Source organism: Anas acuta, chromosome 2, assembly GCF_963932015.1.
Source record: "Anas acuta chromosome 2, bAnaAcu1.1, whole genome shotgun sequence".
NCBI lineage: Eukaryota > Metazoa > Chordata > Aves > Anseriformes > Anatidae > Anas > Anas acuta.
In genome coordinates, this window is record NC_088980.1 from 11,393,257 (window position 1) to 11,413,425 (window position 20,169).

A 20,169-nucleotide genomic window follows, 5' to 3' on the forward strand; every position below is an offset into this window, starting at 1 on the left:
GAAAAGCAGGCTGGGTTGTTAAATACCAGCATAAAGTGAAGGCTGAGGGGGATGGTGAAGGGGATGGTGAAGGGAATGCTTAGGGGAACACTTGGGGGAATGCTGAGGGGGATGTTTAGGGAGACATGGGATGCTGAAGGTGACATTTAGGGGGACACTTGGGGAACAGTTGAGACACTGAAGGGGATGCTTATGGGGACACTTGGATGCTGAGGGGGATACTTGGGATGTTGAGGGTGACATTTATGGGGACACTTGGGGACACACTTGGGGGGCAGTTGTGCTGCTGAGGGGGATACTTGAGATGCTGAGGGGCACATTTAGGGGGATACTTTGGGGACACTTTGGGGGACGCTGAGGAGGATGCTTAGGCAGACACTTGCGGTGCCTCCCCGCCTTACTCCCCACACAGCTGCCTCCCTGCTGGGGGCTCCCCAAGCCCCTCAGCAACTCCGCGGCGCGTTTCGCCCATGGCGGCGGGGCAGGGACCCCTCAGCGCCGCCCTCCCGGCCCGTCCCGGCCCCGTCTCCATGGCGGCGGAGCGGGGGCCGCGCTGCGCTTCCGCCCGCCGCCGGATGTCACCGCCGGGGCTGCTCCGCACCGAGGCGGGTCGCTGCCGGGCTGCTGGCCGCCCCTCCCGCCTTCCTCCTCTTCCTCCTCCTCCTCCTCCTCCTCCTACTTCAGCTATCGCTGCCGCCGCTGCTGCCACCCCCCCCTCCGCCGCCCGCCCGGTGCTGACAGGTGAGTGCGGGGCCGCTCCCCTCAGCGCGCCTCCGCCATCTTCCCGCCCACCCGCCCGCCGCCGGCAGCGGCTGCCCTGAGGGGACGGGACCGGGAGGGACCTGTGAGGACCGGGGGGAACCGGGGAGGAACGGGGGGACCCGGGCTGTGGGCTCCCAGCGCCTCGGGGCCCGCTGAGGGAAGCGGGGCTCCCGCCGGCAGCGCCTGGCGCATCCCTCCCTAAAAGCCAAAATCGCCCAGAGCGAGCCTGCCCGCTCTCCTATGCCTGCTATCCTATATATATATACATATAATTTTATTCTTGATGGGGCGTAGGGATGGTCCAGTGCTGCAGGCGGTGGGAGTGGGAGCGCTTCCTCAGGGGGCTGCTGGCGAACTTTGTTTACCTCCTGCTGTGTGTCCTGAGGACAAGCCCAGCTCTGTGGCTCACGGTTTGCTTCAGACCCTCTCATCACGCAAAAATGGGGTTAAAATTCCAAAAGGCCCCATTTTACACCCCCTGCAGTGGGGCACGGCTGGGCAAGCCAGGGGAACACTGGCTGGGGAGGCATCGGGTAGACCTGGCCTCCGGCAGTGGGAGGGTGTCGCAGAACTGGGCAAAATGTATGAAATTCAGGCCTGTTAAGGTGCACTTGCAGTTTGTCTTTATTCTTCCCTGAGCTAAAAACTGTGGAAACAATTTTCGGGGAGGAGTTAATATGCTTCACGTGTTGAAAGGTTGAGTAGATTTGTTTCCAGTTGTAGGAAACAAAAAAGATGGTGCTTATGTGGAGGTGAGGAAAACTTTTTCAAGCGAAGCCCTGAGATGTTGCTCAGGGATGTCTTGTGAAAAAAGGGAAACTTCTACGTGTGTTTTTATTACTCGCTGTCCCTTCCAGCTTGTGGAAGTTTGTTTTGTTACAGCACTTCCAAGCACACTGCCTATAACACCAATTCATGGAGGATTTACCTAAAGAACTGGTGGAACAGCCTCTTTGAGGTGATTCAGTGTCACTGAGTGCACAAATCTCTATTGTTCAGGTGCTGGGTTTGAAACGTCACTATCCTTCTGCTTAAACCAAGTTCTGAGACTTTTCCAAGCAGGCCTGCTGTTGGCATTTTTTCTAACATCAGATTTTAAAAAGAGATCTGGCAACCTCAAGAATCCTGTGGTGCATTTTCTTATGGGTAGTTTATATTAGATAAGATCTTCTGTGCATGTGTCAGCCCAACCCTGTCTTTCGGTAGTAACTTTAAATGTAGCTTTATGTGTTGTGTACTTGGGCAGGTTTTTTTTTTAGAAGAGCATGCACAAAGTGTTAGAATTTAAGGCAAAGGCCAGTGTAAATTATTTTAATGCCACTTGTTTATGTGTATACTTGTCCCTAAACTAGGTTTATTATGTTGAATTTGAAGGTAACTGTGAGATCAGACTTTATCTCTCTAATGTAGACATGCTTGTACATCATGTTTCTTTTAAATTTAGGACATGTTTAATGGATGCAGAGCCTCAGGTATGGACTGAAGTGCGTTGGAGCGTTGGTGCAGTCAGGGAAGAAGTCTTGTGAGCGGGATGAAAATGTGTTAAAAGAGGAGTTTGCTGTTACACGATCTAGGAATTGCAAACCAGAATTACCAGGTGTCACATAGCGAGAAGCGAAGCAACATTGTATTTTATATGTTTGAGATGAGGCCTGGGTTATGCTCTGCAATTTGTTGGTCTTGGAGCTAAGGCTTGTAGCCTGCGAGGTGAAGGCTGTGTGTGGGGCTTGTTCCAGATGCCAACACTTCAAACCCCTGCGGGGTGAGTTTGCCAGTGCTCTGCATGCGAGCAGTGAGGAACCAGGACCTCAAGCCAGAGGAGTTTCTTGTTTTCTCCTCATCGATTAACCCCTGCTGACTATTTTGAGACCTGGTGTTTCAAAGTGGTGGGACTGGGTACTCGCAGGGCTGTTAGGCGTGCGGACGGAAGATTTGGTAGCTCTCCCTGCTCGGTAACAGGAGGAAATGCTTCAGGAGTGTGCTGTCTGAGGGTTACTCAGTGCTTCAGAAAGGCTTGCTAGGTGTGTTACAGTTAGAGTCCAAGTTGCTTCTGCTGACATCTCATCAGTAATAAACCTCTAATTTATTAGCAACTAATGTATTCCCAAATGAAAGGCAGTGATACTTGAGGTCGCTTTGCTCGCATACAAATGCGATGGCAATTTATCTAGTACTTGGTAATAAGCACCTATGTATTGTTTGGAGAATAGCAGAGCAAGAATCTGACCTCTTAATTAGATGCAGCGCTTCCTTAAACAAATACCTGGCTAAACCACCTTTGTGCTCGAGCTTCCTTGGGATTCCTCACCCTCAGGTCTTGTATTTGCATACCCGAGCACGCATCTAGACTACTTCCAAGCTATTAGGGATTTGCTGATACAGGAATGAGAGCTAAAGGCTTTGTGAAACGGCTAAGGAAATAAAGTATGTTTGAAAGCTGCTCTTTGGGATTTAACCAGCGGAAAGTAATTTAGAAGGTCTTGATGCTCTTTATTGAGCTCTTCGAGAAAAGTCAGCTAATCAATACTTATTAATAAAATAAGCACAGTGTATATACTGCAGAAGTAAGTAACTAGTGTTAAATGTAAGCTTGTATTGTGCGCTGTGCGGCTTAAACTAGTAGGAACAGTGAGCCCATTCTTCTGTATTCTAAATAAAAAGTCATCTACTTCTATTGATTATTGTTTAATGTCAACTAAAATAAGTATGTATGGCTAAGGGTATAATTTTTTGCTTTAGTAGACAGCAGCCTAGGTCCGTGTTGCATTTTGACGGGATCACAACGTTTGCTGACAGAGTTGAATTAGCAAGATCAAAGCTTGCTAGCAGCAAAACTGGCCTGCTTCACTCTTCAGTGTTGGTGTTAGAAGCCTGCTTGAGGTAGGTTCCTGCTAGTACATTGAAGTTTTTATCATCGCTTCCCAGCTGTATAACATACTTAAAATTCATTGGTGCAGTTCCTTTACCATGCTTGCTGTCAAAGGAAGGTTGTCTCCTTTTCACTGGGGGCTGCTCTCCCCTCTTACGTTTCAAGTAACATCCAGTTTTGCTTGAGAGCGTGCTGTTCTAAATTTAGGAGAAAAAAAATCATGTTGTAACACTCCAGTGGGTTTTGTTAGGTTTGAGCACACTTATCAGAGGTTCTAGCATCATCTAGGATGATCCGGAAGGGTTTTGTTTCCTAAATATTTATCTTTAGAAAAACATTGAGTCTTGCAAAGAAGTCTGTTCAATGTGATCCTTCTCAGGTGTGCTCTGTTCCTGGCATTTGCAATGGATTAACTACACTTGAATGTATAGCATCCTCGAAACTAATTGTTCAGTGAAAACTTCAAAACGCTTTTAAATTTGATTCCTTTGCATATTAATAAAGGTTGTAGTGGTGTAGGTTGATTTTTAAATTCCCTTAACTCGTGAGTAATGCTGTCAAACTCAGTTACATGTGATTAAGAACTTCATAGCTGCAGTCATTCTCCTCTCTTTCCCCTTTCCTTCCCCATTTATGAAGATGTGTTAATTTGCATCTTTGTACCTTAAGGTTTTATTGTTGCACAGGACAATAATTGCTGTTGCAATAAGCCTTTGTTTCTTGTATAGTATATGCCAAAATTGTGTTCTAAAACATATTTGAAACAGAGAGACCTGAAACTGTTTAAGAGATTTAAGAGCACACGCAAACCCAGTAAAATTGTTTTGTTTTGTTTTGTTTCTGATGATCCTTTAAATAGTAAGTGTTAGCATTGCTAAACTTTAAACAAAATGGAGCAGGGAGATCTTGGGTAAGAGATGTTGCTGAAATTTCCTGATGCTTTCCCTTTCCAGCCTTGCGTGTTGTCTTGAATGAACAAAAAAGGAAATGCAGTACTGTAGCCGTTCTGTCTGCGCTCTGACACTTCTTAAAACAGATTTTCTCCTTGGCTTCAGCAGCACGCATACCCCAGGAATTCTTTCCTTTCAGCAGCCTGCTGCTCTTGTTCCATGCTCGAGAGCAGAAGCATGCAAGGGGAATCAGTTGATGGCTGCAGTGAATTAATTCTGTAAGTCGAGTAAGATCTGTGTGTGCAGGTCTGTTCAGTGCCCTTTATTGTAGCTGAATAAAGCAGTAACTGGTTTGCTGTTAACTCTGATGAAATATTTCCTGTGACTGAATACATGGTAACATCTGTTACAGAAAGGTAGGTGGCAGAACTTTAATTTAACATGCTATAAGATATGATAGGAGTTTAATTAAACAGCATAATTGAAATGCCAGAGTAGCTTTGCATTCAGAAAGTGGTAATCACCTATGGTCTAGACTGTTTTCTAGGACACATTTTTTTTTCCCTTACTTCTGCTGACTGACTTTGTTGGAAATTCATTTGGTAGCACTCCTGAGGCTCTGACAGATCGCTGTGTGAAGAGCCCTATGCAAGCCGCCTTTTCCCAAACAATTGTGCAGGAATGCTCCATGTGTCCTACAAGCTCGCTTTGTAATAATACAGTGCTGGTTTAGTGGTGTGCCTTTATTGAATGTAGTTTAGTAATACAGCTGTCTTCCCCCTTTTCTGTTGTTTTTTCCCTTGGGAAGTACTTTTGTACAGTTTGTGTACTCTATGCTAATTTTTAGCTGTTGTGAATTCAGCCTCATTTGGTTCAGGAAACCAGTCCCATGCCTCTTGGTGACTTTCCGTTCCTACTGGTAGTCTTGCTAAGCAAGGGGAAATGAATGTGTCTTCTCACAACCCGTTTATAGCATTCCAAAGCTCTGATTAACTACGTCTGACTAACAGTATATAATGGGTCATTTTGATGCCTTTTTTCTTACTCTGTTTGACTCAGATTTGGTGCTTAGCCCTAACTTGTATCGATATATCCCCTTTCCCCCTTTCCCGTAGTCTTCCGTGTTCTAACTACAAACGTTTCAGAAATGTGAAAAACTTTGGTTTGCATACTACTGACTGTGTCACTAATCAATATTTAATATGGTTTTCATAGGATATGTAACATGACACTGATATTCTGGACAGGTAATTTTCACTGCTTGAAAACCTTACGTAATGAGGGGAATCAGGTAACTGCTAGAAATGAGCACCTTATTTATTTATATTTTAGTATCGTATTGCCAAGGATCTGTTCTACGAAATCTGCTCTTGGGAAAATCCCTAGCTTCTCGCTGTTGTGTCCGAACACTTCTGAAATTGTCAAAGAGAAGTCAATATTTAAAGGGACACTGTCATTTCTTTTTCTATATGAATTTACGTCTTGCTTTTATAAGCTCTTAATGACTGCTCCCTTCCTGGAAGTTTGAGGCTGTTGGGTGGAATTCTGACTAATATTCCAGAAAGTTGAGCTGGTCCCCTTCGGTTTCTCCTTCCTGCCCTCTGTATACACGTGCCTGCTTGTTGCCTCTCCGGCTGCAGCTTTGCTCTGGCTGTGCCCTGGTGCTGGGCCTGGGGAGGAGCGTGCATGCTTTGCTGGCTCCAGAGCAGTGCATGAGCGACGTGGTCCTGCTGGTGCATGAGGAGAGTGCGGCTCCTGGCAGTGACACTGGCTGCAGGTGAAGTGCATACAGTATGGAAGCGTCTCTCACCTTTCTGTTTGCTTAGCAGCGTTGAAAATAGCATCTCTCGTGCAGTTACTGGGAGCATTTCACTGTGTAAAAGTACAATCTTGCCTGACTGTGTCCCTTTAAATTCTACGTGGTGGAATGTGCTGGTGTAGAGCTGCCGAATCTGTACGTCCTGGAGCAGCACAGAAAAGAGTGTAGCTTGGTGATGTCTTCTAAAATGAAGGAACTTGGCAACGCAGGGCAGTTGGGAGCTAACACAGTTAAAACAAGGAGTAAGTAAACAAGCCTGGTAAGGAATAAATATAAACGATGTTAACATCTCTGTGGGTACCTGCAGCTTAGCAGCTGATGTCTGGCAGGAGTTAGAAATCAGATTTATTTTCACAGAGTTGAAGTGAAACAGTGTAAACTGATTTATATGATTATATGCAACTGTGTGCATGTGTAGGTATAAAACTGTTCAATGCATCTATGTGTGTGCACAGTTTGTTTCACTGGGCCTCAAAAATTAATCACGAACACCACAGAATCTGCTAAACTGAAAACAACCAAAAGAGTGGCTCCCAGGTGGGATAAGAAAGAGAAGAATCTCCAACAGTGCTTGGTGCCTGATCGTAGTATGCAAAGAAACACAAATGTGAGGAGCACTGAAAGCCTATTCCTAATCATTGACCATATGTTCAAGAACAGGAAATACTCAGTGAAGCCCAGAAAATTGGCAATAACTCGATTATGGGGTTGGCTTTTTTTGTAATTTCACCCCTGTTTTTGTAATGATAGAGGAATCCAGCCACAGGGGAAAAAAGAAACCTAGTGAAATAAGAAACTACCCGATGGTAGCTCTTCCTCTTCTTTCTCCTTTGGTTTGTGAATATAGGTAATTAGTTACTACTGCTTAATCACACAGGAAGAGCTCCAGTGGGATTAGGTGCAGGGGGGGACTGTGCAGAGTCCGGTGGAAATGAATGAAATCATTTCAGCGAAGGACAAGCTGCCAGGGCTGCAACCTGAATTTTGTTTTAGATCCACTCGGGGATTGGTGTCAGATTACTGGAGCTCAGGTGTTCCAGCAACTAATTGAAATACCAATTATATTTTTAGAAGGTCTGAGGATTATGGGCATCAAAACCTTAATTACATCAAGGCTCCTTTATACCACAAAATGAAGATACAAAAAAAAAAAAAAGTACAAAAAACAAGGCAAATTCGAAGCTGTTTGTATTCACGGTATACTGTGTTTTTAGTAAGTTCTGCTTTTCCTTGGCTATATGATATGTTAAAAAGTTGGAAAAACCATGTCAAAAACACCAAAGTGGTTAATGCCTCATCTTGTTCGTAGCTATGGTGCTCATTCCTAGCTTGAGATCTAGTGTGTTGGCGGATCTTAAATTGGAAGTGGCCCTGGGTTTGCTTTAAATTTTTCTTTGATCATCTTGTCTGAAAGGAAGCTCAGTTGCCTTGTTAGCTTTGCCAACTCTGCTCTCCTATTTCTCTGCAGACTGTTGCAGCTATTTTAAGTTGTAATTGTTGTTTCAGAAATCTTTTATGCTGGAGAATGAATTTTTATTTTCAGAATAATAAATCCTGAAATTTTCAAAATGTATAACAGCTGGTGCCCCATGAAGCTAAAATAATTTGTGTTGAATATCAGGTTTAATTAATAAAAAGAAATCCAGAAATTAAATGTTTGTTTAAAAATAATAACAAATTGATGGTAAAGAACATATTCTCCATGTATTTATGCAAGAAATCGAATATGATTTGATTTTTCTTACACAGGGGAAAGCAGTAGATCATGCATGGTAATGCTATTTGGTGATACTGTCAGGTTTTTTTTAGGGATATCAGAACGCATAATTGCCTTTAAAAAGTTGACAAAGTTTGAAAATTAACAGCAACGACTTGGTAAGTCAGGCTCGCTTTCGGTGGTCACATTAAGGCAAGTGCACTTTTACTGTCCAAGAAAGTGAAACCATGAGCTGTCAAAAAACAGTGGAAAGTAGTTTTCAGAATGCCATTAAAATTAAATTCTGCTATATGTAAACAAGCACGTGTATTGACATTCATATGCTAGTGCTTAAAGTTGCATTATACAATTCGAACCTGACAGTGTCCTTAAATTATCATGTCTGTTTGCTTTCATTTTCCAGCTGGGTTTTAATTTCTGCATGCATTTCAGTGAACTATAGTATGCATAATAATTGTTTTCTGGAAGCATTTTGGGGCTATTGCTGCTGGTGTTCACCAAAATGAGCAAGGTAGTGGAATTTGTTTTCCTTTTGTGGAGGTTTGTAAGCTAATGAAACGGTAACGTGAAAATGATTCCATTATTTGCATTTATGCATATGATTTTGAACTTATGAGTAATAGGATCTCTCTATTTTAATGACACCCTAAAGAACTCCAAAATTTAGCAGAATTTTATTTTGAGGAAATAACCAAAAACCTCCAATTAATTTGGGAAAGCAAATTGTGACATTTAACGCTTGTCCTTAGTTTATCATAGGAGCCTCTGTGAAGCTGTTTTTTTGAAGTAATGCCAATAGAAAGTGGAAGTTGTGCATCTGCTCGCCAAGCAAAGCAGAAACGTAAATCGCACAGCCTTTCCATCCGAAGAACCAACAGTTCCGAGCAAGAACGGGCTGGGCTGCAGAGAGACATGCTGGAAGGGCAGGTAAGGTAACACGCTACTGCTTGGGTAACTTCCTTAGCTTTTTTTTTTGTTTTTAATGAAGTATTCCCTACGTGAAGAAGCTAAGTAAACTTAAGTGATGAAATACATCCAGTGAAGTTGGAGAAACAGCAGACATGTTTGCTTTCAAGTGCTGACTGTCTTTGAAGACCATTGACGCAGATGTTGAGCGTTTCAGGTTGTTTTCAGACCTGGGAAGCTTTTCATTAGCTTTTACGTATTCTTACACGAATGATGAAACCATTAACAAATACAGAGAAAAAGCCTGTTTGGATTGCTGCACGTCCCCCTGCCATCTCCACGTACCTCTAAGGTGAAGACTGGTTCTTGATTTCATAAGTTTGAAATTGGAACAGAAGTAATTTAGGAGTATGATAAACTGAAATACTTGTTTATTACAGCTCTGATAGGGAAGGTATTAGTGAGAAAACTCTTCTGCATTCCTTTCTGTAAAATAAATAAATATTGCCCACTTGACAGGCTTGAGCTAACTTAGATTTTTGTTTGTGGTGTGTTTTTTTTTTTTTTTTTTTTTAACTTGGCTCAGATACAGGTGGGATTTTCTGTGCAGTTAATTTAAGGGAAAGGACAACAACCACAAACTTCTGTAGCTTTTTAAATCGTGTCACTCTGTACAGTGCATGCAGTTTGGAGCCACTTGGAATGCTTCACCTTAAATATTGAAATTAACTGTAGGCAAGACCCCTTTAGGAAGTGCTTGTAGCAGTGCTGGCAAATAAGCAAGTAGCAGTTTGAAAACTATCTGCTTTCAAGTTGAATATGCAATATTAGCGTGGGCCTGGCAAAGATGATGCAAAACTTGATGTTTATCAGAGAGTTGGTTTGAAATTGTAACGGCGTTTAGCTATGGGAAACCTCACTTTCTCTTCTGGTCTGCAGATACTCTGAAGTGAACAACAGCTTGTGTTTGTTCTGGTGTGACAGGCTTTTGTGCTGAATCTATTTATTCAATTAATTACACTGTTAGTTTTCTGAGAACTGACAGAGCTGAAGTTGTTGCTGCTTGTCATCTGGAAGTTGGATGGCAATACTTCCTCGGACAGAAAAGTGCTCATGCGTTTGGGCTGTTACAGCCTGACTTCAGGAGGGAAGGGCAGCTGGGAGGTCATGCTGTCACTTCTGTGCAGTAAAACAAGCAAACAAACAAAAAAACACATTAACTTATTTTAGTATTTCCTATAAGACTACACAGGTGTATTGCTCTGTAGTATGTAGATCTTTTAAGTGTTTTGTGTGTCGTCTTAGTTTATTCTGTTGACCTTTAACCTTGAACAGCCAGTGGCCAGCTCTAATGTGTAGAGAGATAGAGCTACTTCACAGAGGAGCTGCAAACTGCATGAAATCTAGATAATGCTGTCTGCTTATCTGCAAAAATACTTTTTACGTGGTATTTTAATAAGCTAATTTAAGCTATGCCAACTTTCAAGTTAGTAAAGGAAGTGGATGCGTTTTACTGTGTTGGTTACTTTAGGACAGGTTTAGATTTTTCTAATGCTATCCAGCTCTGAGAAGTAGAATAAAAACTTTCCCTACTTTTCCTTCCCTGTTTCTACAGTTTTAGAAGGCTAGCCTAGTATCCTTTATAACCTTGCTGTATGGAATTAGCAGGTAGTTGAATCAGAAATAATTGTTTGAATTTCAGTATTTCTTTTGGTAGTGTTTAATTTGTGTAGTATTCTTGTTTAATCAATTTTATCCCGAGCTGGTTTTAATCTGGATCTGTTTGATATTCTGGTTCTCTGTGAATGTGTGAAGAGAAGTACCCTGTCTGGGGGGAGGCAGATGACGATGGAGAACAGAGTAACTGGGGAGGCACGAGGAGTGTAGGACTGCTTCTTTCAGCACCCTACCTGCTTTTCCCAGTTGAAAGTAGCCATGAAACAGGTGTAAGACAGAGCTGTGCACAAAGCGGGTGTGCTCTGTGTTGTGTCTGGCAGTGGTTTCTCTTGCTTTTCTCTCTAAGCTGGATATCCAGAGACAACCGATTAGCTAATACAAAATGAAGATCGTGATAGGCTTTTCTGTTTCTCTATAGTCAGTCGTGCTGAATGTATGAACCAGAATGTTAGGCTAAATTCTGATCGCTTAGATGCTGACTTGATCAAAGATGCATGCTGCCCTCTAATGGCTAGTGTGCACACGCTTGTTCATATTGCAGTCAGAGTATAGGAATGGAAACTATTTCTTTTGGTTTGGGTTTGCTGGGACACGTAAGAACAAAACAAGCTATAATCATTCTGTAACTTGCATTGAAATAATGAAGTTCACTGTAATTTGGGTGGTTTTCTGTATTAATGTTCCACTCAGTAATGGTTTTCCTGTACTTCCAAGACCTCAAGTAGTGGTGGTTTGTGCTGTGGCAGGAGCTGACTCAATTTCTTTTTTTTTGTTCAGAGCTGATGGTTTCAAGACTTTGAAGGTATATACTTGTACTTTTTTATTTTTTGAGTTGCTGATAGGCACATTCCCTGTATTTGCTAGATGAACTCCAAGATGACAGGCTAGATATGCTACAAAGGAATAGTTGAGCTTTTTCAATGTTAGGGTAGGGCTCACTAAGTGGAAATTTCCAAATAACTGGCTAAGTAGGTAAATGATAACTGCAGTAAGCCCATATTGTGGTCTATCAGCAGCAGAAGAAAATAGCAGTTTTAGCATAATTTATTTGCGTGGTGTACAAGGACAGCTTGTCCTTCAATTCATATTTGTAGATTAAGCCAGCTAGTGGATTAATTTACTACAGTTATCATCCTTATGACAGTATTTTTTCCCTTCTAATGTACCCCTTTTTAGCTGCATGCTGTGCTTTACATTTTATAACATGTTAGTACTGGGTCGCAAGTTTATCAGTATGCTGCAGCCTTCTCCTGTACTTGCTGTCTTCTCAAAGCTCTTCAGTAACTGATAGAGTGGGGACCTTGAATCCCAACAGAAATCAGTGCTCAGCTGTTGGTGGTACGGTATGGGTTTCTTCAGTGACAGGGTGGTATTTCAGAGGCAGATTAATAAAATTTAAGTAGTTTGCCTTCAGAAACTTGTGTTGAACTGCATACTGAAGTTGGGCCCTTTAAATCCCGCATTAGTGGTTTTATCACACGTTTTTATGCCTCAGAACTGTGGTGTTGATTATGCTGAAAAAAATTCAGCCTTTCTCTGCAAACTTATCTCAAAGCATTTTCTGCAACAGGGAGGTTCTTGAATAATATGGAGGAGGGATGGGTTAGAGATTGCTGTTTCTTTCACACTTAGTTATGGCTAGTGACAAAAATAGGTGACTGTTGAAAAGCTTAGTTTGTCCGTAGGTTTAGTAGTAGATATCATAACAAAGCACTTTTTTCAGGTAATGCATAGTCAACTTGTAAGTTACTTTGTCAACCAGAGGTATTTTTCTTCTTGAACTAGAAGCATCTTGACTTTATAATACATTTTTTCACCTTTTTTTTTTCCTTTATTGTTATATTTTTATAATTTTTCTCTAATAAAAATAATAAAAAAATTGGTCATTTGAATTCTGTCCCTTGAATGAGAAAGCATATGTAAAATGAATTATTTGCACAGAAATGTCCCCTAAACTTTTTGTTTTGTGTTCTGTGCTAGAAGAAGCTTTAATATCCCTCTTAGCCGAGAGGTAGAAAACTTCTAAAATTGGCATAAGATTGAAAGGCAAATGCAGCTCAGAGTAAACTTTTCTATGTATGCATATATATATATATATATAATATCTATATCTATACGTAGATAATAATATCTAAATAAAACTATAAAACCCGGTATTTTGCCTTCTAGGATTCTAAGCTACCATCTTCTGTTCGGAGCACACTCCTTGAACTTTTTGGACAAATAGAGCGGGAGTTTGAAAACCTGTATATTGAAAATTTGGAATGTGAGTATATCTTTCTTTCAGCAACTTAAGAACTGTTTGGACTTAGGAATTGGAAGAGTTTACACTGGATACTGTAATTTAATGTATTTTTTGGTGAGGAATTCAAGAACTGTTTTGTAGTGAACTTGTAGTGAAAGACAGAGTTTGTCCCCTTTCAGAAAAAATAACTTTCTTAGCTCTTTGACGCAAGTAGTGAGAACTGATGTGTGATACCCTCCTTGGCAGAGAAAGGGAAGTGGCTGTCTCCTTGTCGCTGCACGTTTGGTTTTATACCATTTTAATCTGGCAGTAACTATGCAGCCATTGACGTTTGAGACTGTGACTGCAATATATATTTACAGGCTTCATTTTAATGATGTAATTTTAGTCAGAAATTGTCTTAAAATAAAAAAAAAACACACCACAACAGTATAAAATGTAGTGTTTCTGAATCATACTACCTCACGCATTGCATAATCAGCACCTGCAGCTGCTCATGAATTTTGAAGTTGAGCACTCAGTTAAAAATCCCAGGTGTTATCTGGAAAAAATGTTCTATGTGTAATGACTGTATTGTGATATAAATGATCTAAAGTGATGTAAGAGGACCCAGAGTAAGTAACACAAGCAACCATATTGTGAAGCCCCTGCTAAATTTTCCTTGTTGCGTTCTGGAAGCTGTGTTGCATGGCTTGGCTTCTGAATTGTGGAATCTGTCTGTCTTGGCTCCAAGTCAAACTTTTTTCCAAAGCTAATCTGTTATCACAGTTAAAGCAAACACTCATGTTACAAAAACACTCTTGCATGCTTTTGGACAATGTGCTGCTTTTTTCTTATTTTAAAAACTGGAGACAGTGTTGGTTAAAGGCCGTCAGAAATACTGCACACTTCTTGCAGTAGTGACAATTTGCACACCTCAGTTTTTGGCCTCCTGCTGTGAAGTTGGCTGGAAGCAAGAAAAGTATTTTATGACCCCCTTCTCCTTCCAAAATTTTCAGAAATTCACAAATGGCTGTCAGAAAACAAGTGGTAAATTTGGCTGTACCCTCCAGAGCATGGTTATTTTCCTTCCATCTTATTTCTGTTACTTCTGCATCCTTCTTCACCTGCTAGTTATATTTTGCTCCTGGCATTTGTCATCTCTTTCTGCCTCCCTGACAACTTCCAAATTTTTTGATGCTGAGTCTGTTACTGTGGCTCATGATCTAACTCCTGTGTTAGTGTTGCAGTTATTTTATGTGGAGAATCTCACACAGTTTTTCTTTCCTGGCTTTTCATATATCCACTTTTCCTTGTTGCAGCTAATTTCTAGTTTCTTCCTTTTCTGATTCCTTCCATGTTGCAGTCTTGATTTTTATTTTATTTTTTCCCCAGCCATTTCTTTTAGTTTGCCTGGCTTGTCTGTTTCAGTCATTTGTTACTACAAGCTTGTCTCTCTGTTTACTTCTCTTTCATTCTGTGTTTAATAAGTTTAGGTGCATGTGACCTGGAACACAGGAAAGAGAACCTTGCTTTGCTCATTTCAGGCACTTGGATTTGATACACAGTTGCAAACTGACTCCTAGTGCTTATGACTGAGACTTCTCTGAATTTCTTAGGAATGTCAGAAAACACTCTCCTGGTGGATTATTCTCCCAGATCCGAAAGCTTTATTCTGAAGTCTGGGAATGAGAGATTATTTATTTATTTGTTTTAAAAACAGTAGTCCTAAGAATTTGTGGAAAAGACAGACCTAGATTTAAGAACAGTTAAAAACTGCTTGGCTAAAGCCTCTCAACCAAGTTTCACCTAAGGAAGATGCTTGAAGAATATCAGCCCAGATTTTGAGGAAAAAACTAAGCCATCTTCATCTTTATAAAATGAAGCCGGGGAACTTTAAAACCAACCCAGCAACTGGAAATCACTTCCAAGTACCTGATCTGTTTTAGCTATGCCATCACTCTGGTGTTCAAATGGCATTAGCAAGAGTCATAAATAATTGACAGATTATTCTTGCATACATGCTCTGTGTAACATGCACAAACATTTTGATTGTACCTGATGTTTTGAAAATGCTTAAGTGCAAATTTATGTGTCATTCTTCACTCTGAAATACAACAAAAGTGTTGTAAAATGCATGTTTGCTCTACTTTTTTTTTTTTTTTTCCCTGAAACTAGCAGTAGAAAAGCATTCGGGGGAAAATACTATTTCATGATGAGTAAAATCTTTGCCAAGAAATGACGTATTAATTGTGTGGCTAAAATATTTCTGATGATGTAAGTTTTCTGCCTTCTGTTGGATTTAAGTCAGTAAAGGTGGGTTATTTATTTCGCAGAAGTTGCTTTGTTAATCTTTAGTCACGTTTCATAGTAAAAGCAACAGTAATTAGAAGCCAGTAATACTTTCCTTGGAATCTGGGTCAAGGTTGATCTCTGGAACATTCAGCATGAGTCTTGGTTTATGTCTTGGTGAGAACTGCTTCTCTAAAATCACAGTTAATCTATTTTCCTGTCCTTCATGCAAAATACATTGTGCATATGTTACATAACAATTCTTAAATAGTATGTTAATGACATTGTTAATGATACTTATATTTTTTTGTATTAATGTGAATTTTTGCTCTCATCAGTACGTAGAGAGATTGATACACTTAATGAGCGTTTAGCAGCTGAAGGACAGACAATTGATGGAGCTGAACTGAGCAAAGGACAACTGAAAACAAAAGGTAAGAGATCCACAAAGATTTCTGTATAGTCTTTTTCAATGTACTTTTTTCGTATGTGGCTGGCCTAAACTTAAAATTTATTAAAAGGAATTAATGCCAGATACCTATTACAAATAAGCTAATGCTGTATTTGAAATATCTTCCTTTACATTTATTTGTCTCAACAGCCAGTCATAGTACCAGTCAGCTTTCTCAGAAATTAAAGACAACTTACAAGGCATCTACTAGCAAGGTATGAGACCAATTAAACCTCTACTCATCACTGTGTACTCATGAGACTAACATGGCTGTCCTGAAGTTGTAAGTCGTGGTTTCTTTAAGCTGAGTAGTGCTGTGCTTTATGTGAACCTGCCTAATGAGGAAAAGTGTCTTTATCTTGGATTCATCAATTACTCATTGCTTCAACCACGCTACCACCACCTTTTTACACTAACTCTTCACATTTTTAAAGAGTGAATGTTGGAGGGGAGAGAATGTGCATGTGTGTGTATGTTTGTGTGAGACTGCTCTCTTGTAAAGATAGCTAAAGTTTTGATGAAGGAAACAGAAATTAGTTTTTTCTGAATATAGATTTGGATATTGCAGTTGAAATTGGAACCTGAGATATGAATAGGCATTGTAGTGTAGGTTTAGGTATATATTTTTTTAAACTATGAATTCCTTTTCTTTATGTCACAAGCCTTGAAAATTAGTAGCTAGCTATCTTTTTGTCAGGTCTCTTAGCACAATTACCCTGTCTGATGTTTTTCTTTTTGTACAGCTATGTTTGTTCAGTACTTTTGTTTTTCTCTTTCACATTTTTCGGTTTTACCTGCTGCTCTTTCTGCCCTGTCTCAGGGTAATTTTGTGATATGTTAAGAGTAAATAAAATATGAAGTCTCAGAGGAAAAAACAGTGAGAGCTGGTTGTGAACCTAATTATGAGAAGCTCTGCAGAGACTGTTGTTGCAGGCAATAGAATGACTGCAGGTGTCTTGGAAGTACAGTCTATTAAGTAGTTTGAAAGTGAGAGAATAAGAATAGTGTGGTGAAACACATCTGAGTTCATATTTTATTTGGTCTCTCCCTTTTTCCTGTTGTTTCTCAAACTTTCTTTTTTATTCTTGCCAATCTGGTGAACAGAGATACTTTTTTTTTTTAATAGGTAATGACTCATAAATCCTTTAGTGAGGCCACTTATATAGGGACAACATAGTACTAATAGTACAATACCATGGAGTTATCAATTAATACTTTCTGCTTTATTTTTTTAATCTTTTCACCTGCTGTTAAATGCTTGCCTTCTTTTACTTGCTAGCAATGTAGTGCTCATATTCTTTCCTGGGCAAGACAGGTGAACCTCATAACTTCAGCATGGGAAACTGGGAGAATCCTGAGTACCTGCTTTGTTTCCCGGTGTTCTGATATGCATGCGCATTGAAGTAGTCTTGAGTAGTGTAACAAGAAGAATTTAATTGACAGTGAGCATCGTATTGATTATATCAGTTGGTAACTAACACGTCTGAACGTGGTGGAGTATTTCTTTCTGCAACTTTAAATCAGAATTTACTGGGATGTAAAGAGGAGAGGTGAGAACATTCAAGTTGGTAAAACTCTTATCAGAGAATAAGGATACTTTTGGCACCTGGGGTAACTCACTGGTGCTCAAATCCTGGAGAGAGAGTGGATTTAGTGCTTGGTACTCTAAAATTCATTTTTGTGTATGTTAATGGACAAGATGCTGTTATTTAACGTTAAATTAAATGTTCTGCAAATACAAGGATTACTCTATGAAATTCATGCATTGATGGCAACGTTATTGCTGATGTTAACAACCCCCAGCTGTAACAGATTATAAGATGTCAGGAGCACATTAACAGTTTATGCAGAATCTGAAAATAAACTGAAATTGCATAACTTGCTTCGTCATGAACTATCTTCCAGGATCTCTGATTCTTTTGGACCAGGAAAAGGACTCTTAAAGGAAGGAATTACTTCACCTGTCCATTGAGCAGTTGAAGGGAATAAAACTTTTTGGTAGAGGTAGTGTTTAACCTCGCTGCTTAATGTTCTTCGACAGTAAATTCCATTAGTCAGCCACAGTGCAGTGTTGCTGATCCTGACTTGGCCAAGTTTTCATTCTTAGCTCTAATGTATCCTGTCCATTTCAGAGACATCTTTACAGTGTTTTGACACTACATGCAAACAATTGCTTTCTCACTAGCAAATCTCTGTACAGAAGGAAGTACAGGAAACTGTATCAATTTAACAAATAGGACAAACTGGAACACTATCAAGATACTGCCCGGTTACTTGCACTTGCATATGATAATATGAGGCCTGCTCAAATAATTTAAAAACTTTCTGCAGTGCAGAGGCATCTAGCAAGTTGTATGGTATTGAAAGATTTCCTTTCATTTTCTGGAAAAATGTTTGTGAATGTGTAAGGAACCAGGAAGTAACCCAGGGAAGATCCAATTGATCCAATTACTGGTATGTGAAGTGAGAGACAGCAAAAGAGGAGTGTATATGTGTGTATATATATGCTTTTAAAAAGATTCCATGTGTAGAGAAAGTGTCAAACAAATTTATGTATCTATCTTTAAACATGTAATATTCCTGACCTTTTATCCCTTGCGTTCATTCAAAATGGCTGATGCTCCAGCAGGAGTATTTTGGCCTTTCTATTAAATAGAAACTGCCCAGCAGTTTTGGAAACATCAGTGCTTGTTGATGAATAGGAGTTAGGTTTCCCATACAACTTTTGCATGAGGATTCGACTCAAAATTAGAAAAAGATAGTGTAAAAGGAGCTTGAGTGTGGGTATGAGAGCTGAGAAACTTCAGGTTTGGAATTTGAGCTGAGTGCTGTATTAGTCCTTAACTGTTATTTAGTTCCTTACTTAAATCTGTTGTTTTGTTTCTCATAGATTGATTTTGTTTAGTTCAAGGACAAGATTCAGTGTTAAGGCTGCACCCATAGGATTGTATTCATCACCTGTGAAACTCTGTAGTATGACTGAACTAGTAACTTTTCCATTAACCCATTCTCTTTTCAATGCAGCCTTAATAACCATTGCTTCTGCTGCCATGAAACAGAATTGCATATTAACGGTTACTTTGGAATTCATGTAGGGCATTATCATTTTGCCAATGTAAAGTCGATGTGCTCAGGATTTGGAATATACTCTGGTTTTAAGTCTGGAAGATGCCCTTTAAGAACATTTTAAATAAGTAATTTGCTTTAATGATATGCTTCAGAACTTCTTTTTTGATGCCACAAACTAATGAGATTTTAACCTTAGTTTACTGTATGTGAAATGTAGACTTAATTAATTTTCTAACTTCTGCTAAGTTGTAGATGTCTTCATTTGATTTTTGTTGAAGCATTTAAAGGTTTTGAATCAAATGGTCAGATACCTTCCCATAATCGTATGCAGGATAAAAGATGCGTGGGATAATAATAGGAACTTGTAAATGATACTTTGGTGAAAGATCACTGCAGTAAGAGCAGTCTTGTTTTCAGTTGTCTCTGGAAGTGTTAGAGTGAGACAAACTTTTTTTTTTTTCTTTAAAAGTATTACAGTCTCCTTTCAGCTGAAAATACAGAATTTCTGCAAGTAGATTACTTTTCCATAGACACCAAGTGGTTTCTATTTTCTTGTTCCATAATGTCCTGTAGTTTTCCCATTTTTGCTAGATTTTTTCTTCCTTTGATTTACTATTATTTATGCACATACTAATTTGGATTTATTGAGTCTTCTCTGTTTTCCCTTAAAAACATTTAGGGAATGTATTTGTCAAACGCTTAGATGAGTTTGACATATCTTGGAAAATGTGTTAGTGCAGAAATAAACTGTCAGATGCTCTCAGATTACAGTTTGATTTAATTAGCTTTTTGCAGTTTTGGAAAAAAAATGGTGAAAAAAATGAATGTTTGTGGGTTTTATTAAAATTATTTAATAGTAGATTTTATCAAAGATTGCACTGTTGTTGTCAATTATAATTGTTTGGGAGTGGACAATTGGAATTGTTAAGGAATTGGAATCGTTAGGAAATAAGAAGGTGTCTTCTTGTTGGCAGTCTTACCCACGCTGATGGGAAGTGTGCACTGCATTTGTACAGTATTTTACTTCAAAGAGGTTGTATTAGTGCAGTACTAGGTTGTTTAGCCTTCTGTAAAAAAAAAAAAAAAAAAAAAAGGACATGTTATAAGAAATTGTGGTATGTTTGCATCCAAACTCACTTTCCTGCCATCAAGCGTCAAATTCTTGACAACAGTGAACTGTTGAAAACTAAAGAATTGGTATGAAAAAATTGTTATCTATTTGTATTTGTGAAATAATTACTTAATCTTGTGTTAGTGTGGAAAAGAAGATTTTGGTCTTTCTGCTATTTCAGATTGTCTCCAGTTTTAAAACTACCACATCAAGGGCAATCTGTCAACTGGTAAAGGAATACGTTGGCCACAGGGACGGTATTTGGGATGTCAGCGTTGCGAAAACTCAGCCTGTGGTTTTGGGAACTGCATCTGCTGGTAACGTTTTGTGTTACTCGAATCTTCAGAAAATTGTGGTGTAATCTCTAAACAATAGTAAATGT

At 39.7% G+C, this 20,169-nt stretch overlaps 1 protein-coding gene across 6 annotated transcripts in view; it reads left to right on the plus strand.

The window, feature by feature from the left end:
• The first annotated feature begins 565 nt into the window (after positions 1 to 565).
• The window catches only part of WDR37 (WD repeat domain 37), a 40,638-nt gene continuing 21,034 nt past the window's right edge, over positions 566 to 20,169 (plus strand). The window contains exons 1-7 of one of the 6 annotated variants that reach the window (XM_068673489.1): positions 566 to 741; positions 5,737 to 5,768; positions 8,807 to 8,984; positions 12,810 to 12,906; positions 15,495 to 15,590; positions 15,758 to 15,822; positions 19,969 to 20,104. In XM_068673489.1, coding sequence (XP_068529590.1) covers positions 8,847 to 8,984; positions 12,810 to 12,906; positions 15,495 to 15,590; positions 15,758 to 15,822; positions 19,969 to 20,104 — 532 coding nt within the window. In that variant the 5' untranslated portion in view covers positions 566 to 741; positions 5,737 to 5,768; positions 8,807 to 8,846. The other 5 variants (XM_068673491.1, XM_068673488.1, XM_068673493.1 and 2 more) reach the window with 5 other exon arrangements.